At 38.0% G+C, this 22240-nt stretch overlaps 2 protein-coding genes across 2 annotated transcripts; one reads left to right on the forward strand and one right to left on the reverse strand.

Annotated features, from left to right (window-relative positions):
- The first annotated feature begins 677 nt into the window (after nucleotides 1-677).
- LOC144448601 (uncharacterized) lies at nucleotides 678-3149 on the forward strand. The gene is made up of 3 exons (XM_078138877.1): nucleotides 678-799; nucleotides 1421-1514; nucleotides 1902-3149. The coding sequence occupies exons 1-3, from the start codon at nucleotides 713-715 to the stop codon at nucleotides 2096-2098; spliced, it is 378 nt and encodes a 125-aa protein (XP_077995003.1). The 5' UTR covers nucleotides 678-712; the 3' UTR covers nucleotides 2099-3149.
- Nucleotides 3150-11631: 8482 nt separating this feature from the next.
- On the reverse strand, nucleotides 11632-21895 carry LOC144448504 (1,25-dihydroxyvitamin D(3) 24-hydroxylase, mitochondrial-like). Its single transcript, XM_078138766.1, has 10 exons — nucleotides 21802-21895; nucleotides 19719-20201; nucleotides 18484-18680; nucleotides 17710-17913; nucleotides 16714-16883; nucleotides 15469-15635; nucleotides 14927-15005; nucleotides 14176-14332; nucleotides 13108-13151; nucleotides 11632-12041 (listed from the first exon to the last, which is right to left on the reverse strand). Exons 2-10 carry the CDS (start codon nucleotides 20174-20176, stop codon nucleotides 11934-11936), a joined length of 1584 nt encoding a protein of 527 aa, XP_077994892.1. The 5' UTR covers nucleotides 20177-20201; nucleotides 21802-21895; the 3' UTR covers nucleotides 11632-11933.
- Nucleotides 21896-22240: the final 345 nt, after the last annotated feature.

Genomic DNA, 22240 nt, shown 5'->3' on the forward strand with positions numbered 1-22240 from the left:
CCCACTGCACTATCAATTCACGCTGCGTTGACAGAACCAAGTTCACCAGGACCTGAGTGTACAGGACGCTGCTCATCACACGTGAGTTAAACATCTTAATATAATAGGCATGACTTCTTTTGTTGACGTGAGCTTTTTTAATTCCTACTCATCTCCAGCTCCGGACGACGTTTCTCAGGTCGCAGGTTCAGGGCACAGAGTACATGCACACTAAAACTTCTCAAAAGCATTAAGCTTCTTTATCCTTTTTTTACAATTTTTTTATAAAACACCATACTGGTATACATTAAACTTGTTCTTACAATGTGAGAGTAACATTCCTCTTAATTTGCCTATAATAATTGTTTTAATGATAGTGATAATAATTACCTAGTATGTACTCTTCATCTACTGTATGCTTTTTGTAAATATTTGAAATTGGCATACCAGAGTAACCAAAAGGCAATTCTCCATTAGTTTAATTAATAGCTTAGACAATAGACTTTTTATGTGTATTTTGTTGTATTCTTGTATATGTTATTTGTATATATATATATATATATATATATATATATATATATATATATATATATATATATATATATATATATATATATATAATGTTTTCAAATTATGGTAACAAGATATGTCCTGTTTATTTGCCTAATAGAATGAAAGGGTTTTTCTAGATTCGTTGATAGCGTTCATTACTAGTATTGCCTGTATCACAAGTATGACGTCATCCATTTTGGTTGGTAATCTTGTTTGTTGGTCTACAACTAAACCTGTAACTATGGCTGACAACCGTGATGCAATTACGGTACGTATTTTCTAGTTTTCTCTTACAGTCGTATTAGCCTCGAAATTAAAAGCCTCTCATTGTATTCAAGAAAGCTTCAACCCAATCTATAATGATAAAGACATAATCGTATAAAGTTTTGAAATAAGATAGAGGTGAAAATGATATCTTAGAATTTCGAAATTACTATTATTAACTCTATTGAAATATAAATGATTATAGGTTTCCTTTAAGATAGAATACACTTGGGGACCAATTTCCTTGAAAATAGATGTTCTTCAATTCCCTCTAATATTTGCTATAGAAAAAACTAATTGGTTTCGATATTTACTTAAATGTCGGCCGTCTGTCTCTCCAAACCAAGTGTACGGTGAAGGATTTGGTGACTTAATAACGCCGAGGTATTGAAATTAGTTAGAGGACGGTACACAGCTAGAGGTGAAAGGTTAATTGTTGACATTTACATAGAGAGGGCCATATAAATTTGCATGAATACACTAGATTCGACCTACGTATACGTTTGCCAGGTGATAAACATGTGTGCTATCATAAGATAATGAAATACCAGTATCGCTTGCCCGCCATGTGATTTTAATTAACCCAGTATATAAGTCGAAATTACCTTAGTTTATTTTCTTTCAGGAAAGTGAGAATTCTATTTCGATGCAAACTCCTCGTCTGTCATCCAGGGATGGAGTGTCGTGGATAACGTCATCAACCGTACCCATTAGAGATAGTAAGTATCAAATTAAATGGATGGAGACATCATTGTCAGTGAAACCTTTATGATATTTATATTTAGTGATACTCTGTGATACTTGCACATGATAGACCGTTTGATCATGTACCATAGTACAGTTTCATTGCCTCTGACATGTTATTAAAAGTAAACACTATAGCAAAGTAAGCAAAGGTATCAAATGGAGAATCAAACATCACACATTTAACCTTTGACATGACTTGTCAGAAAATGGTAGAAATCCAAGATGGCCGCCCAATGGTTTACGAGTTTCAGCCATTGCTACATGTACTTCCCTTTTTCCCGACTCTTTATATGTAAATTGGCATCCATATTAGCATTCCTGTTTCTATGGTTATTGTAATGTTTACCATTACTTTTCAGATTTGGGCATGAATTCTAAGTGTGTCAACAAAGACTACACTGCAAAACCGACCTTGCGGATACTAAGAACCAATAGGAGTTCGCCATTTGGTGGTCTAGCTAATAATTGGGGACTTGTCTGGCATCCCAAGACCTACAGTACCTCCCCTAACATCCCACACACCGGATCAGCACCAAATATCACTCTTATTTTGTAAATTTTGCTAACATCTGAACTGGTGCAGGATTTTTGCCGAAAGGATTAAATCTGATTTGTATACAGACGGATCTAAAACCTTTCATATGTCAGTAATTTTATCATTTCTTTTACTTACCCATAATTAAATTGGGTGTTGCATTCAAATATTTGGTGCATGCATAAAGTCATGTTTTGGTGATCACATAGTTTACACTTTCATTAACATTCCCATCAGCCTAAACCACCACAACTAACTTTACTTGTTTAGAAGGTTTGCATATAAATGAAAATGGAATTATAGTTTTCATGCGAAGCCGTTCATGATAATCATTGAGGTTTATTAAATTTGATAACAAAGTGGGTGTTTCTTTGAGGGACAGTCATTGATAACTAATTTAAGTATTTGGATGAGTTTTGAATCCCTGGAGACGTGGTATATTGCAGAAGAATCAATTGGAATATGGCTTATATATATAAGTTACTTCAACAATACGTTTAACAACAAATGGTTTATTCAATTATGCATTATTAGGTTGACAGTGAATAGTTCAAAGTGAACAACAGGTTGTAAATTATGAGAGATGATTTCTTCGATGATATGTAATATGCTAATTTGGCGTCGCCATTGACTTGATTCCATCATTTCCGTCGCCATTAAAAAAATATTGCATCATTTCTATAGCTTTGAATTACTTATTTAGTGTCATTTCAGTTTGAAAGGACCATGGCATTCTATGTATGTTGTTCTCTGAAACATGATAACCGATAATTTTCTATGTCAGAATTATAATTTGCCCTCAAAAGGAACTCTCGTACTTCTTGGTTCGAAGGAAAGTCATACTGAATTGCACTTATTTGGTAATAGAATAATTTTTCCGATATACTACGAAGTTTCTCTGTGTCATCTATTAAATGTCCACCTTCACACACGTTCTTCTCTTTGCTGCTGTCAATCAGTCCTTTCATTGTTGCAAAAAGACACGGTTCATTGACATCCTCGTCCGCACACTTTATTCTGTGTTGTTCCTGTTGTGCTGCAAGACGCTCTTCTCTGACCTTGATGGCGTGTGCTAAGATGGCGCGACGTATTTGATTTCTTCGTGCACGTGTCAGTATACAGGATGTCTGGTCCTCACTATGGTCATCTTCATAGACTTTCGTCAAATGTGACGTGGCTGTGTTCTGCTTGTGCGGAGTCCAGCCCTTCCGGTGTGCCCTGGCAGAAATCGCTCGTGCCATCGCTCCAAACAGGTCAATTTTATTTTTAGGTTTTTCTTCTTGTTTGTCTTTGTCTTTTGAAAAGAGAACTTGCATTTTTCCTCGTAACCCATCAAATACACTTCTTCCATCCCCAGAGGCTGATTCGCCCTCTACATCCTGTGTTGCAGCATCCACGTCTTCCTCAGCATCGTCAGCATCATCCTCGATCTCGACATCAAGTTTCATTTTCCTTCTATTATGTAAAACATGTTGAACGGAATCCATGGCAATGATAGATTGGAGAAATACCGCAAGGAATGGTATGCATGGTGGTGATTTCATAGCTTCGTCCAAGGCCTCATGGTAACAGGCGAAATCTCGTTCATCACTCATAAGATGTAATAACTCTAAAAACATTCTACCGAGAAAGAAAGAAAGAAAGAAAGAAAGAAGGTGTAGCGTTTACTGCCTGTTATGTAATGTTTTAACAACCATGATAGAAAAAAAATGTTTTGTTCATGGTGACATATATAGTTGATGCTAATAAATGATAATGGAAATGGCCATAAAAAATATTATATTACACATCGCATTGTGCTTGAAAGCTAACATATTGCACTGACCGGAAGTGACGTTCAGGTTGGAAGCGAGGCGGTTTCACTTGGTCGTCTGCTTATTCCATGTTCATGGTACAGAATATTGTACTGTGGTGTTGTACAGGGTTTCGACAAAACGAAGCTTGTTTCATGTGAACCTGCGATATTACAATATATCTCTCCATGTAATAACATGTACATGATGACCTTGACCTACCTGTATTGTCTGCTGTGTACTTTTTTCAAGTAGTCCCATGTGTCATGAAGTCGGTAAACCGGTGTCACTTGTAAACCTCCTAACACAGCTCGAAGAGAATTGAAATTACGAAAATTGTAGCACTGCTCAGCAACCTATAAAATTGTAACCATGACATTTATAGCATTACGTGCAAACCAATGAACCTAAAATTACGAAATTTATAGCAAACAACGACATGTGTGGTTTAAAGTCATTTCATATTGTCCAACTGTGTTTATCACTAGAGGTCGCTGTCTGATTAAAGTTAGTTCAACCCTTCCATGACTAGAGACGAGTTTTAAATAATATGGGGACCCAATTTATATGAATATTTTCATAATTACAATAATATTAATTTATTAGGAAGCAACATCTCTTTAATTCCATTCTAAAATGAAGTTGATATATGCCAAAAACTTACATAAAACAAGAATTTTGTCCAAACAATTCTGGCGGGAATGTTTTCAGTATTGAAGGGGTTAAGTACATCATTCTACTTCCTTCAGTCATTATAATAGAAACAACAGACAGTGGTATACTGTATGGACAACCGTTTCTTTTCATAAATACTTACGTCAATGAACTTGGCCAACATGTCCGTTCTCTCTACCAGAGACTCATGACGCAATATTTCGGTAGCAACTAGATTGACAATCCGTTCAAAGAATTCAATACTTGCCATAATATTTGGCGACCTGTAATGCTGATGGGAGAAATGCACATGATAATAAATACTAATGATTGAAAACTTGAAATTTAATTGTGTCTTTATACCGACAAATAGAAAAAGAAACTACTAACTTCATATATCAATCGTAATGACTATATCAGAATATTGTAATAAATGTGGTGCCATGTGATTCCACACGATTTCACGTGGTAGGATGGAATGTGATAGGATGAGACCGGACGGGATGGGATGGGAAGGTACGAGGTGGGGATGAGATGTGACGTGACCGACAGGATGACGTGATGTGTTTAAGATAAGATATACTTTATTGTCCACCGAAACATGGACATTTCGGCACTAGGCGATACATATAAAAACAACAGACAGGTTACAAGAACAACAATCTAAATAAAACAATATTAATGTTTCGATGTGAAACGATATATGACACATGCAATGATATTATATATGCTATGACATTTATTAAATTAGATCAGATTAGATTAGTTATGTTATGTTATGCTATGCTATGCTATGCTATCCTATGCTATGTTATGTTATGTTATGGGATGCTATGCTATGCTATGCTATGGTATGCTATGCTATGCTATGTTATGCTATGCTATGCTATGCTATGCTATGATATGCTATACTATGCTATGCTATGATATGCTATGCTATGTTATGCTATGCTATGCTATACTATGCTATGATATGCTATACTATGCTATGCTATGCTATGCTATGCTATGTTATGCTATGCTATGCTATGCTACGCTATGCTATGCTATGCTATGCTATGCTATGCTATGCTATACTATACTATGTTATGCTATGCTATGCTATGCTACGCTATGCTATGCTATGCTATGCTATGCTATGCTATGCTATGCTATGCTATGCTATGCTATACTATACTATGTTATGCTATGCTATGCTATGCTATGCTATGCTATGCTATGCTATGCTATGCTATGCTATGCTATGCTATGCTATATTTTAAAACTTTCGTAGATGACGCATTTCAGTACCAAACCTATGGACAACCAGCCTTACCTTGTCCTTCTTAGTCCAACCACAATCTACAAGTTCAGTGTCACGTATTCTGATAATCAAATCCCTGCCAATCAAGGTCAGTTCTTTGGCAATAGAATATGGTCCTATATCATCTGCATGTTTTACCACTGGCTCTTTCTTTAACCCATTGGTATCTAAGAGACTTGATTCTGTAAGTTTGTCTTTCATATTTGAGTTATCAGCTTTCGCTCTCGTTCGTAAACTCCTGGAATATTGTGTTTCAGTTTTCATCTCTTCGGGCGTCTCGTTTGACTCTTTTCTAGGGCCTTTCCGTCTGAATCGTCCGCATAGAATGCGTTTCATTTCTCTCTTCTTGGACATATTTCGGGGTTTGTCTGAATTTCGTAGCGAAAGAAAGAAAAAAAATAAAGATTCCTCTAAATTGTTAATACTGACCATAAAACCACGATGGAGAGCGGGCATTACGGAATTAGATTGTTAAAAAGAAAAATGAAAGAGAAATATTTTTGTCATCGAGAGATCGAAATATATGTTTTGAACTGTGTCTAAGGGAATGGAGTAATAAACAAAAGAGAGAACAAAAAGGGGGTCTCAGAGGAGAATGAGATTGAAAGACACGATGAAACAGTATATAAACCAGGAACAGAAAGTCGCCTGACTCCACAAAACTCTTATTAACGTCGCTAGTTTCCGGTACCGTCTTGTTTGACCTTACATATAATCTCAGACCAGCTATGGTAAACCATTTTGGTCGATTTGCTTCTCAGCTGTGAAATAAATGGACTGGTAAGCACATTTATATAATTAAGGATCAGTTGTTTGTAAAGTTGTTATCGTCAGAGCAATTACAGAATTCCTACCTGAACTCTGGTTACAGCTATTATCTGTATCAGTCTCTTGTCTTCCAGTCTGCAGCGGTTTTGACAATTTTCTGAGTTCAGCAGAAGTAAACCTGTTGGGAGATATGAATCAGAGAACTGGTTGGAGAATAGTTTCAATTTGCCATTATCAAAGCATTTGTCACAGTTTATATACCTTTACATGTATAAATTATGTATTAGGGACCAAGACTAATTTTGACATTAATTTTATGGCATTTGGGAAAATGCACAGAATATTTATCTGAAGACACTCTTACGTCACCATGATATATTCTGTAATGTACAGATGTGTCTGTGCCTGTCTGTCTTATTGTTAGTTTATATATTTATTCGTTTGTTTGTTTGTTTGTTTGTTTGTTAGGGTATATATATATATATATATATATATAATATATATATATATATATATATATATATATATATATATATATATATATATATATATATATATATATATACATATATATATATATATATATACATATTACATATAAGCTTAATTCACAGTCGGACAGTTTATTCCCTGTCAGGACATTGAACAAAACATAATTACCTACCAACATATTGTCCTTCGTCGTTTACTTTTGTCACTGTTCAGGGTAATAAAATCTAAGTCCACGTCTGCTTGTCGTGTTTGTTCCACTTTTGTCGCTAATGCAAATTCATCTGTGTTGAGAAGCATCACGTGACCATTGACGTAGAGTGGTTTCATGGAATCACTTTCATTTTGGAGATCAGCAATTACAAAGGAAGCTCGATGAGTGAGTTCGGCAGCTTTCGGCATGTCTTCGACAAAGTTCGCTTCTCCTTCTAGAATGTCCGGAAGCGACGCTTTATGTATGATAGGTTCTCTATCGATGCAGAATTGGTCTTGAATGTTCTTGCTAAGAAACAAGGAACACAATGATAGGGCGACTTCTGAATGCAACTATAGGGTAGCTAATGTTGACAAACGATATTGTAAATATGCAAGACTGTTTTGTCTCACCTAACCCAATGCCCAGGACTTCACACTAACTTTTTCGGTTCCACTACTTCTGTGTTGAGTGTCTCTCATTGCCCAACCAAAACCCCAAACATGTTTGTTCCATGTGGGTACATTATGTATTATCTTAATTCATAAATCGTTGCAACTCCCGTTGTTGGAATCCCCTCTCGCCCCCCCCCCCCCGCTCCCCCCCCCCCCACACGTCCACTCCACTACTACCATCGCATTCCAGAGTTGACTGTTCAAGCCGCCATTGTTGGCGCCCTAAAACACGCACCAATCCACAGACAGACAGACAGACAGACAGACAGACAGACAGACAGACAGGCACACATACACACACACACATGTTCATCATCATCATTATCATCATCACCACCACCACCTCCTATAAAGTTGACGATTCCACCTTGCGTTATGTTGAACCCCTTCCACCCACGTCACGTAACGGATAAATATGTCTTACCGTTGTTGTGTATCCTCAGCATTCATTATTCCAGTAAGAGCTGACATTGATGCAGCACGTCTTAGTACAAATGGTCCATGGGTGTGATTGTCGGCATTGGCAACACCAAAGAAATCCCCTACACATAGAACTAGACGACGAAGACATTGCTGAGGTACTATCTCTTCTAGATTATCTTCGTCGTCAGTCATCGGATCACTGCCTTCCGTTTCCCCAGACCGACTTGAATACTCCGACTCTAAGGAGACGTCATCATCGTCAACTTTGTCGACGATGACGACACTGCCGGTGTGGTCACTATCGCTATGAGTTGGTAGTCCAAGTGTGAAATCGTCCTGAATTGCGTTGCCAAAATCATCATTGTGAGTCTCTGCTATGTTCGTTGTAAAGTGCGCCACCCATTTCACGGCTCGCGATTCCCTTCGTTTATCCGGCGGAAAAAGTGCAAAACTTGCATGAAGAACGCAGCGATGACTGTTCGACATTGGATCCTCTAAACGCAGGGTATGTTCACTGCGATCCGCATCCCCTAGGTAGGGTACATGAATTTCATGTAACCTAGCAACCCAATGATGCCATTTTTCCTCTCTCTCAACATTTTCTCCGAACTCAAAATATTGGGTAATTCCATTCATCATCCGAAGTTTCAGTTTATGTTGTGTCTTGTGCCAGATAGATAACTTAACTACACCTAATGAATACAGGTGTGATAGTTCCAGATCTTCGAGATCGTAGTCGTCATCAGTCGGAAGATCTTCGGGATCGATATCTTTGTTCGGATCCATGTTGTCTTCGGCTATGAGCAGGAGTGAAGGCGTCAAGCCAAGTAGTACGTATCTCAAACTAGTACCAGTTTCAGTTTCTTGTACGAACTCGCCTTCCACCAAGACCACATCTTCGAAGATTGAATATTCATTGCTCCACAGCAGTCGCTGTAATCGTGCCATGCTTGTGGAGCAGGAAGAGAAATGGTATTCATGAATGTCATGTGCTATATATACGGATGGGTGCTACCCATGGCCACCCCACTCCCACACCCCACAGTGTAATTTTCTTTTCACAGCCAAAGGACATAGAAAATCTATTCGGATCGAAGTTGGTGAAAAAAAAACATGAAATTTCAAATCAAGCGTTCCAATACTGATTTACAAACATGATATATTTGTATGTCTAAATTCGTGAAAGGTAGCAGGAATATAATGTGAGAAATGGACGTAAGAAATTGATAGATGTGTACGTCAGGATTGTTTCGGGAAAGATTTAAATTTGTTTGTTCGAAGACCCTCATCATGCTATCGCGAGATTATATTGACACAATTGTAGCATTCTTAGCATTCAGTTATTATCATTTTAGCTATAACAAAGTTTTAGTCAATATTGGCCATCGGTTGACTAATTCTTGTGGAAAACTTAAAAACATGTCTCGCCAATATTTAACAATGAATTTACATATTCCTCACATAAACTGTATAATTTGTTCTTTCTCACAATTTATACTTCTCTTACATTTCGTTGACAATGCAAATTGGTGTGAATGTGAATGACTGTGGGGGGGGGGGGTAAACTCCCTGCCACCGTCAACTTAAACTGCCTCTGACGCCTTACTACGTATACACACACTGTTTAGTTGCTCTGAGCTCACATGTTCTGGGGGCCTGTACGTTAATAGCCACGTTGGAGGCGGTTGGTACGGGAATAATAAATCATGCATGTGTGTGTGTGTATGTGTGTGTGTAGGCCCTGTCTCTGCATCATTCTCGCAAACTTGAGCTGTTATTTCTTCAGCGACACCGCGAAATAACGAGACGGTGCCGTAAAAGAAGCCGTGGTTTGCGACAATGTGTCTGCATACGCATGTCTCTATCTGTGTGTAATTACTAACCATTCACTATAAATGTTTCTCTACATCCAAACATATCAAACGGCAGTTGTCGAATTGTAAAAAGTGAGCTCAGGCTTTTTGAACTAATTTAAATGGTGATGGACATAAATTCATGTTACTTACCTGATAATAGTATATCAAATGTGACTCTCACAGAATATACATTCCACATACATTCGAATTCGAACTCTGAGACAATAATGACGCAAACACTCGAACCTTCCTTCCCACAATTCAAAGTGCTGAAGAAAATAGAACCATACGCACATGTAGGTATCGCGTGCAAGATCACTGGGCGCGTTCGATTAGCACAATCATAATCATGGTTTATTTATCACAAGCATGATTTCGCGTTTGATAAGTACCATTCATAATCATGATTGACCTAATCACAGTAATCATGCGTCGAATCATGATTTACGTGATTACAAGATGGCGGACAAAGTAATATTATAAGGGGTCGCGCACGCGTTTTTTGACGGCAGGTTAGATGTGACGGAACACATTATGTAAATAAATTGTGTTCGGTGATATTGGTAATGTGTTATCAATGTAATCATTTTGATTTTATTCATAGAAAAGGTGTGAAGCCTCTTTTAAATGTCAAAGTTTACATGTAAGTAATCCTGATCATGAGTGAGCGTTTTGTTTACAACCTCGTTTCCAAAACTGACGTCAGATGAATCACAATCATGGTTGGGCAAATCGAATGTGTCCCAAACCCTTTGAAGAACGCCCTCTTTTGCTCCACCAATCACTATACTAGTACTAGTACACACACTTGTTGCCTGGCCTATTAAATTCGCGCACTACCAGACGTCAAATTACCCCTCGTGCTCTTATGTAGCAACTACTTTCTTCGGCTTTCAGCCTATGGAAAAAGTTGCTGGATATGTAGGTAGGAAGGTCCTTCCATTCTGCAAAACAGCCCTCGTAGCAATAGATGTTTACACGTGCCATCATAGCCATGCAATAATATTTCCACAGGCAAGGCCTTTGTGTAGTCTGGATGCCAACATGGTTGCATCTCGACCTAGCACTAACTAGACTAGCCTTTACGCGTATTCAGCTAAAATAAATCCAGCGCCAATAATCATACGACTACACTATATACACTTTACACATAGGCATATATACATTTATATATATATATATATATATATATATATATATATATATATATATATATATATATATATATATATATATATATATATATATATATATATATATATATATATATATATGAATTTATTGGTTAATAGAAACAGTGGAATGCAACACGTCACTGTAAATACAGGTACAATGAAGGGAGTACGTACTTTAAAAAAATCTGTATCGGACGACTCGGAGAATGTCACCCTTCAACTCAGCGACGTGGTTGGCACCCGTGTACGTGTAAAGACTGGTAAATTAAAGTTGCAATCACATACTTATTGTGTGTGTGTGTGTGTGTGTGTGTGTGTGTGTGTGTGTGTAATTTTGACAAAACTATAAGAAAAGCTATAATAAAATCTATAACAAATTTAATTAAATGGAGAGAGAACATTATTTTCATGTGAAAGTCACCATACATGTATTGTAAATATGTGTTTGATTATTTGTTGTTGACTTGCTATCATGTATGGTACGGTGAATTATGAAACTACAAAGATTACTGTCTGATTTCCATGGAAACAAGTATAAGGGTTCTTCCCGTAGTGTTAAATGCAATGTTTAGCAGTCACCATGAACGATGTATGGATCTCAGTAGGCATTCAGATTATCTTACTCACACTAAGCGCACTTACTAATGTACTTGTAAATAAAACTACGCGAGTTTACCACAATGAGTTTGTATATATTCATTTCGTTTTCTGTAAAATATCATAATATGTACTTTCTATGTAAATATTTTAATTCCTGGGTGTAAACTTCATCCGGGTAGGCTCGCTTGGTGTGATCAGTGACGTCATCACAGGTTCAACTTGTTTGGTATTTTCCAACTTGAAGGTCCGACAAATCTGAGGAAAAGAAAGATGAAAGTGATATTCTGACAAACGATCAACTTAAAGCACACACGTCTCAGGTAATATTCTTTGCTAACACAATCGACATATATTCCTTTGGCATGATCTTGTCCCACGTACAGCATCACGAACCTAATTGATCACCGTATACTCCCAGGATCACTATAATAAACTCTAATTGTATTCTGTAGAGCTTTGAATGAATTAAGTGGTAAATCAAACACATCACATCGAAGTAAAACATCGTCGTAAAGTTACTATAGACCCCTTTGCGGTAAGGTAAGCCACCGTGACGTGTAGGGTCTATGGGTAAACGCATCACTTCCGTAGTCTCGGTTACCCAGGACTAATCACTTCAGCAGACAGATACCTACAGCATTAATGCCACTTTGCGGCGAGACTGAATGAATCGAGTTGTGAATGAAAAGGTTCGCTAACATAGAAAGTAAATATCACACCAAAACAAAGTCAGGCGCAGTCAACGAAGCGGTTTGTGCAAAAAGCTGTTTGTCCACTATTTAACCATGGGAAGGTTTTTTGTTGTGTTGGTCAGTGGGAGGGAAAAATAGCCAGTATTTCAGAGGGCAAAACTTAAATTTCTACAGACTGTGTGGACAAGTTTAATGTGTTAAACTTAAGACACCAACAATGCTGAATAATGGAGATATGGTATTGGGGATTATTCAAATATGGGGAAGGAGAGAGAGAGAGAGAGAGAGAGAGAGAGAGAGAGAGAGAGAGAGAGAGAGAGAGAGAGAGAGAGAGAGAGAGAGAGAGAGAGAGAGAGAGAGAGAGAGAGAGAGAGAGAGAGAGAGAGAGTGTGTGTGTGTGTGTGTGTGTGTGTGTCGGTAGTGGTTAGCAGACATGTGAATCCAGCGGAAGGGCGTTTTGTGAACGAATGGCTTTCACTTTCTCTTTTATTCTGCAATATACAAATAAATGTCAACTAACATTTGTTTCGCTTTTCCAAAAGAATTCAGAAAATAGACTCGTTGCCTGCACCAGTCCTGAGCAGGAAGAGACTCATTACAACGTATTATTTATAAATATCAATACTTACCCTGGCTAGCAGTAAGTGCATCTCCAGCTCTGCTAAGCGACGACCTATCAAAATATTATCAAAATTTGGTTACATATGTGATTGTACATTTCGATAGTTTTCAGAAGTAGTGAAGAAACATTTCATATTTAAATTAGCCAAACATTTGCGATGTAACTGGTGCACATTTCAGATAATTGATGTTATTAGAGTGCTGATAGTTGATGAAATCTACAAGTTAATTTAAAGTGATGTGATGTGATGTGACGATATGTGATGTGATGTGATATGATGTGATGTGATGTGGTGTGGCGATGTGATGTGGTGTGATGTGATGTGATGTGATGTGATGTGATGTGGTGATGTGATGTGATGTGATGTGATGTGACGATATGTGATGTGATGTGATGTGATGTGCTGTGATGTGATGTGATATATTGTGCCATTGTGGTACATGACGCGATGTAAGTACAGCAAGATTCAAGTTACCGTTCACCAGCTATTTTCGCTACACCCACGCAGAAGCCAATAGAATGAAAAACGTGCTACAGAAGATTGCGTTACTTGTGTCATTTTGTCTAGATGAAACGAACTATTACAATGACAACGTGCAGACATCAAGTGCATACATCTAACCCCGAAGCGTTTGCTTGAATGAAGTGAGTTATTTAAGGAAAGCCTTTAAGGATTGACAAAGTTAGGTAAAAACAACAGTACAACCTAATATACAAAAACAGCAGTGGATACCTTTGATGTAGGTTCATGGGATGCTTTTATCGGTTTATTTAAATTTGTGGTAGTTATAAAGTAACACTAGCAGTCGTACTCAACATTATAAGGTGTAGAGTTCTATCAGAAAACAGAGTCATGGGATCGATCCAGGCTCCTGTAGTGTTTATAATACTTTGACAAGTCACAAGTTACAATAATTACATTACATATTTTCGAGTGTAACTTGTCCCATTCTCGCAAGCAAACGCATTATTTTTTTATTTTTTTATTTTTTTATTTATTTATTTATTTATTTTTTTATTTTTTTTTTTTGGGGGGGGTTGTATAATTGCCTGATTATAGATTAATGAAACAAACCTAGACACATTCTTGGACCAAAGCCAAATACCAATGCAGCGAAGGCATGTACCGAGTCACTATCCTCTCGAAGCCACCTTTCTGGTTTGAACGTCATAGGGTCTTTGAAGATATTAGGATCACGACACATAGTAACCACCTGACAACTGATAACTTCCTGAAATTGAAAATTCGATAAGTTAGGGTGCTATTCTGAAATGAGGTACGTTTTGGAGTGATATTCTGGTATGATATGTTTCATAAGTTAATTAATGCATCGCCATAAACCACAGCCTCTTTTACGACCCCATCCAAGACGCACTGTCAAAAGACAGTGTCGTGGAAGAAATAACATCTCTGGTTTGCGACAATGAAGTTAAGGGTGCTTTTCAAATACAAATCAATTAAGTTTGGGTATACATACATTTCATGTAATTAATTTAAAATGGCCAGTTAGATATATCGGCAATAAAACGTCATTATAGTCTGACAGCAGCACAGTCGTTGACATACATTGTCGTGGACTCAAATATAATATTGTATCTAACAGATAGACTACCAGATGCAGTCGTTAGAGGCGCTTCTATAGGATGATGCTGTCCCTCGCATGAGGAGTTGTTATGGGGCCACCAGACATGGGCCACCAACGTTGAGTCTATGATGCGTCGGACATCACGTGAAGTGGAGACAATGTCACAACTGACCACGTTATACATTCTATGTTGAACATGGACAATAGAAAGAGAACGAGAGAGAGACCGTGAATACTTACCCCTGCTGGGATATTGTATCCCTTTATTACAATGTCGTGGTCTAATCGTCGTGAGACACTCAGTGCTGCTGGATACAACCTGGATACATAAAAAGACATATTATCAAATCTCTCCAAGTTAAAGACGCTACAACTAGGAGCTATCAACAAAAGAAATCATTGGCAGATAACTTGAAAATCGACAGATATTGCCAAGTACTCTAATATACTCCGAACTTATATGTTTGCTGTGTGTTACCATGGTAATGACCACAATACGTTTCTAGTTACGTAATAAAATGTTTGAAAATATCAAAATCAGCTACGTTATTTACCAGCAGTATACATAAAATTATGCATACGTCACGAATTGATGTTAAACTCGAAGTATTTCCTTTGCAATATTCTAGCATGGCCGATAATCAAAACATATACCCTTCGCCCAATCTCTCTTGAAAATACGTCAGAAAAATTGTTTCCTATGCAACATCTTAGCTTGATATTCTACATCTTTACCCCCTTCTATTCGTTGTCCTTCTATTGAAAATACGTCATATATTTACCTTAGTGTTTCCTTGACAACGCTTTTCAGGTACGGCATCTGGTTTAAATGTGACGGGTTAGGAGTCACACCTGTTGGTACCACGCTTTCGATTTCTTCAAACAGTCTTTGTTGAATCTCTGGATTGTTTGCCAATTCGTACATACTCCACAGTGTGGTGTTTGAGGTCTGTAACATAGCGAAATGCACGATGTAAGTACTACAGCAAGTTCACAACTCAGTATAAGAGGACATAAAAGGAAAAGACGGCCTTTCGTATAGTCTCTAGTACCCAGACTCTCACCGCCGGAGCTCTACTACTAGAATACCCAGACGCGTACGTCTGGTGGTCTCGTGGTATACGGAGAGTCCATAGTGGTGAGAGCCGGGATACCCAAGGCTACCTTTCGGTACACTTTCAAAATTTACTATGCAAGCGAATCCGTTTGGTAATTATGCTACCATAATTGCTAAGCTAGAATATAGTAGCGAACAAAATTCTTGTCACGCACACGCCTTTTCTATTGAACTTAGACAATTATATTTATGAAAGAAAAATTTACAGAGAGAGCCGAGAATACAGGTATACTTTGAAACCAATGAGCAAACACTGTATAACATGGTATTTGCTAGTCTTGTATCGAGACATCGGATCTGTGCTACGGAGATTGACGAAGAAATACCGATGATGACAGGTATCGCTGGTGCGGCAAAGCTCCAACTCGACAAAGCCGAGTACTATATGTATGCCAGTAGGACTGTTCAACATCAGACCACTAAAGAACTACCCATGGTCTAAGATCCAACCAAAAAATCTATATTGACCTTCTAAGTTCTAATTAGAATAGAATGTACTGTAGTAATACATCATTACTAGAGGGTTATTGTACAGCCTAGACTAACAGATACTTCGCTGACGATAAATCACTAGTCGAGTACGGGGCTAGATCAATAGTTCAATGCAGGATTTTAAAAAAAAACACTAAATTCTTACACGTAGGCCTCAGATTTGACAATTTGACATTTTTAAAAGAAGTATTTGTATTTTGGGGTACAAAACAGATCCATTAAAAGTAAAATCGTTTTTGTAAGATTAGAACCAAAATAGCCCAACCTATTCCCCACCCCCAAACAAAAGAATTTAGCTTGTTATCCTACATTGAACTATTGATCTCGCCCCAAAGCACATAACTTGTGATTTATACAGGTCCGGAGTGTAAACAACACGGTTTACATAAAACGAATAGAACCGTAAATCTACGTGTACCGTGTCTACGGCTGCTGCTAATAACTCTGTTGTATTGGCATATATCTCCTCTGTGTTAATTTTTCCTTGTAACACCAAGTACGTAAGGAAGTCAGCCTCGTCTTCGGTTACGTCTTCATTTTTCAATCTTTCAAATATCTTCGCCAGTTTTTCATCGATTAACTTCTTGGCTATATAATAAATGCAGAGATAAAAAAAAACATTGTTTACGAAACAGAAGCAAAACATTCAAATAAAGAAACACGGGTTCACCACGAGAGAAAATGAAAATGCAATAACTTAAGGTGTAGCCATTTCCTTAATATCTACAGCTATCTATACACACGGGTATATATACAGGTCTACAATTCTCACAACCCACATCAGATTTTCCGCTGACGTAACGCAAATAAGCGCTAGATGCGCATGCCGTAAAGAGGCTAGTTGTTTACGACGATCCCGTAAACAACTAGCTATCGCCTTTTTACGGCATGCGCATCTATACACGTAATGACAATGTAAGAGTACCTTTCTGTCACGCTACAAATTCCTAGACATTAAAAGGAATTCAATAAATTTGTAAGATTTTTTTCAAATGTGAAAAAATTCAACGTGAGGGTGGGAATAGTTTACTATATAGTGATGATGACATGATGAGGCATCGCGTTTGTCAACCAATCAACAAATAGCTTTTAATTTTGACATGCGCATCGGATGACCGCCGATGACCGTGGTCTGTAAGTAGATTGTAATAATATCATTGGTCCGGGCTTATCGGCTTGTCCTAATAGATTAGATCGCACCCACAACGGCTGATCTGTCAGTCTAAGTACTAGTCTGTATGGTACGTCATGGTGCCCTCTTTCGATCAAGGAAAAATGAGGAATGCATGGGCGACACAACGTATCTTGCAGTCCAGTTACCGTGTTGATCATTCCATCCTTCCTAGGCCTTCCATATTAGGTGTCACCGTCTAGCTAGTGGGTTTATATGTAAAACAAACGCCTGCGTTCTCACCGTGATCAAATATGATGTCCCAAGCCTCGGTATGCTTTCTCCAATGTTTGGTGTTCAGCATTTTATGATACTTTGTCGGAATCAGGATAAGGTAGATGAACTCCTCGAAGATCACGTGTACAGATCTGATGAAAGCTTCAGCCTCGGGATGAAGTCTGTCGTCAAGGAGATTGAGTCTTTGGTCGAACATGACGCTACCAGCAGCTGAAAACAAAGATGAACAGTATAATTTAGTAATTATTCTTCAAGTTATTAATATGCAACTCGTCTTCGACTCGTATTGACAAGGCCCCTTATGTGTCGTGTTTTCCTCCACTAAACGTCCAGACAAATATTTTGGAATAATTACCTGAAATAGTATTATTCATTGAGTTTGTCATTTTGAACAGACCTGTAACCTTGACAACAACACAAATACAGCTGGTCGGTTTATGTATGCGAAGAGTGACCACAGCATGTAAGCCTGCAGTATGATAACATTTGCTTCAAATATAACTCCGACAAAGCCATCTCACAGGAAGAGAACTACTTAAATGGTGACAAGTGTTTCGTCTGAAATCTTTATATTTTAAATACAACTTGATATCGCTGCAATATACAGATGGTGTATTACATTTTTTCCCAGATATGAACATCCAAGATACTTGTGTTGTCGGGCAATTGAAACTTATTTTGCCTATGAGAAGACACAAGAAAATGCAGTAGTACATGGTGAATAATTATAATGTACGGTCTATGATTGTACATATATATGGACCTTATTAAATATCTTACCATCCATTGCATATTTAAACAAATCATTCTCCAGATCTTCGATCACAAAATCATCCCCAGCCTCGGTTTTACGTTTGAGTCTGTCCACTAGATCAGTAACGACGCTGTTAACAGTGTCAGCATACGCCACTACCGCTTTGGGTCGTAACAAACGTTTACTTAATGCTGAACGGTTTCTGTGCCACTCAACTCCATCACTATCATAGTGGTAGCACCCACCGTGTAGGAATAACAACAACAATCATTTTATGAAAAGTACTTTACGCATACATGTTACAATTAGACACAGATGTAACAAATAATATTACACCAATGAATTTATGATGTTTTTTCCAAAGAACAAACGATTTTATTAAGTAAAGTTTGAAGAGAAGTTAAGTAAGTGAAGGGCTCCTTCTAGTTTTCTATCTATCTATCTATCTATCTATCTATCTATCTATCTATCTATCTATCTATCTATCTATCTATCTATCTATCTATCTATCTATATATATATATATATATATATATATATATATATATATATAGCTAACTAGCTATCTATTGTTCACTAAAACCAGTCAATCAGCCAATAAATCAGTCAGTCTGTCTGTCTATCTGTCCACCGACTCTCCCCATCCCCCCTCGCTCTTCCATCCCCCTGTCTATAGCTAGCTCACTTTCATTCATCTGTCCATCTATCCATCCATCCATTTATCGATCTGTCTATCTGTGTGTATGTGTGTGTGTATGTATGTATGTATGTATGTATGTATGTATGTATGTATGTATGTATGTATGTATGTATGTATGTATGTATGTATGTTCATATATATGTTTGTCTGTCTGTCTATCTATCTATCTGTCTATCTATTTATCCATCCATCCATCGATATGTCTCGTTGTTTGTCCGTGTGTCCATCTGTTTGTTGTCTGCGGGCCGTCTGTCTCTGACTGTCCCTGTCGGTCTGACTTACTGTTTTCTGTTTGTCCATCTGTCTATAATCAGTTATATACAATATACGTTTATATTTATACAGCGATAGGTGAACAAAGTCGAAAGGTGTCAACCAATATAACAGTTCAAAGGTTAAGGTCATAATAATATTTCAAACGTCAATGTTCTTTTCAATGCTTGCCCAAACGTTTTCGCCTCTGGACAACCTAGGATGAAGTATAAAAAATATCAAAGAACGCAAATCATGATATTGTTTATAAAAATAACTACGTAACGTTACCAGTACAAGTGAACTTACACCAATAACACTCCGTTCGATCGGCCACGATGTTCCCTGTAGGCTACCCACGGTGTAAATTCTAAGCGTCGTGGATATTTCCCTTCCTGACGGAGAACGGTCTCTACGTCCTTCGGGTCGTACAGGCCAACAGTTCGGAACGCTCCCATTCCAGATTTTGTTATTGGTCCATACTGATCCCGCAGTTTCCCCATCATCTCCCAGGGCTTTCTAATTCCGTCCTTCAGCAAGGCTTGGTACATTCCAACCACAAATCCTGTTATACCACCGGGAGGACCTGGTATTGCATCGTAAGGTTTAACTTCTGCGATGGTTTTCTCAATCGTCCGTGAACCTGCAGCTGGTGTGTATACTGTGTCGTCGACATTCTGTTGTGTACGAGCAGCACTCGCCAGACATCTGTAGCCTGGTCGCTGAAGGAACAGACTGGATCGGTGTACGATACTCATGGTTGACATTTTATGTCGTCTGACACAGTGTGACCTATACACAAAGGATTAAAAAGATAACCGCCGTGTTTAGCATATAACCCTAGTTATATAACACATACATATATAGATTACACAATGCACAGAACGAGTATTGTCATCATCGTCGTAAACCATATGATATCCTCTTTTACGGCACCGTTCATGTCGCAATGCCAAATTGCAGTATCGCGAAAAAATCACATGGGCACGTATTATTGCTTAGATTGCCGCCCTGGATTGCAGTTTTCTGAGGAAAATATCGTACGAATCCTGCTGCTACAAATGTATCAATCTCTGTACATGTACTTATATTACAATAATGTGGTTTTTTTCTTACAGGTAGGAATATATAGTCAAAAGGTTATTATCTTTAGTCTGTAGACCAGGAAAACAACAATCTAAGAAATATTAGATGCCCCTATGGAAAATAAAGAACAGCTCTGGTTTGCGAGAATGAATACTGTGATTGTGCAAGCTTTGGAAACCACTCACTTATTGGATATTGTGTAGGGACAGTGATTGAACATTGTAATGAAAATTACGTGAGTGAGTGAGTGGAGGTGTAAATCATAATAACTAGTCTAGTTCCTAACGACCTTATTCCGATTTTACACTCCGTTATCTTCATACATTACGTCTTGTAAAATCGGAACACGGTTGTCGACAGGAACTAGACTATATTAGATGATACCGTACATGGACGATACTAGTTTGGGTCGTCTCAGGTCGGCTTGTGTTATAGTGACTTTCAATGAAAACAAAATCATATGCACGATACCTCTCAGCCTCGGCTACTAGCCTGTCAAGTCACTGGCTCTGTGTCGGACTCAATGTGTGCGATCACACGGATCAAGTCAAAGAGTAGACGAGCCAAATATCCCTCCTATCCTTTGGCCGACTTGTACGTTAAAGCATGTAAGTATAACCCACTTATACTTCTATGGTTCAAGCATGAAAACGTGAACTGTTTGCACAATGTGATTAGAGCGTGGGTACCTTTATACCAAGCTATATATACTATAGAACTTTCTGTAAGCTAGCGTCAAAAAAGGTCGTTGAACCCTATGTGAATAGCTATTTCATCAACGAAAAGGGCAGTGACCTTAAATAAAACAAAACCCTTTGTGCCATGTAAATCACAATTTTCTAGTGTGGTCTGAACCTATCCGACTGACAGTACATGCATTGCAAAATATGAAATGTCTTAGAATGGGCACTGTCAACGGCAATTGTCCGGTATAGTACGTTTTACAAATTTGTAACAAAGAACGACCCTAGCTATGTACTCCCCATACATAAATGGCTTCACGAATGTGAGAGCTGGGATTGAATCATTGGCCTTGTTGTGATCGGCAAGATAAGTGTGTTATAGTGGTATTGACAATCTAAAGAGTGTTATCCCTCCCTCCATTGTGACCTGGCTAGTACGCCATTAATATGTAAAACATTCCGCTGGACCTATAGTTGTCATATGTGTTTATCGTACGACAGTTCCTTGCTACTCAGTTGCCAGTCAAATTGTCACCAAGGGTTTATAATATTTGAATGTCGTATGTCGACACGCATACACCACAAATAATGACGTATTGATTGACTATTAAATAGATACATACCTGATAGTCTCACTTATATGTGTTCGATATATCGGATTTCAAAGTTAATCGTCGACCGTGAAGCTGTAGCTGTACGTTGTCACCGAAGCTTGCGTCACGCACGCACTGCTGGGTATTGGTCGCAGACTGCAGTGAGTGTTGACTATATTAGGGGTGGGACTTAACTGCCTGTGGGAGGCTGGTTTGAGGTTAGCTATGTTTTGTATATAAAAAACACTACATCGCCACGTCTACACATACCACCAAAGCCATATGTTCGTGCATCTTTCTCACTTAAAGACAACTTTTTTTCAAATACCCCCTCCCCCTGCACCTCATCATGCATATATTTGTTTTACATATTACATGAATCACAATAAAATGTATATTGTACGTACATGGTCTTATTAAAATGCCTGCAGTTATCATATCAGCATTTCAATAAATGTGATACGGAATA

The sequence above is a fragment of the Glandiceps talaboti genome, chromosome 17 (assembly GCF_964340395.1).
Source record: "Glandiceps talaboti chromosome 17, keGlaTala1.1, whole genome shotgun sequence".
Classification (NCBI taxonomy): domain Eukaryota; kingdom Metazoa; phylum Hemichordata; class Enteropneusta; family Spengelidae; genus Glandiceps; species Glandiceps talaboti.

Excerpts from the sequence above, each read along its gene's own strand:
- LOC144448504 (XM_078138766.1), bottom strand. The coding sequence starts at position 20,176 with ATGTCAACCATGAGTATCGTACACCGATCCAGTCTGTTCCTTCAGCGA. Across the intron at positions 17,914-18,483 it reads GTTTAAATATGCAATGGATG|CTGCTGGTAGCGTCATGTTC; the intron begins GTAAGATATTTA and ends CTTTGTTTTCAG. Across the intron at positions 15,006-15,468 it reads GTTGTCAAGGAAACACTAAG|GTTGTATCCAGCAGCACTGA; the intron begins GTAAATATATGA and ends TTATGTATCCAG.
- LOC144448601 (XM_078138877.1), top strand. The coding sequence starts at position 713 with ATGACGTCATCCATTTTGGTTGGTAATCTTGTTTGTTGGTCTACAACT. Across the intron at positions 800-1,420 it reads ACAACCGTGATGCAATTACG|GAAAGTGAGAATTCTATTTC; the intron begins GTACGTATTTTC and ends ATTTTCTTTCAG. Across the intron at positions 1,515-1,901 it reads AACCGTACCCATTAGAGATA|ATTTGGGCATGAATTCTAAG; the intron begins GTAAGTATCAAA and ends ATTACTTTTCAG.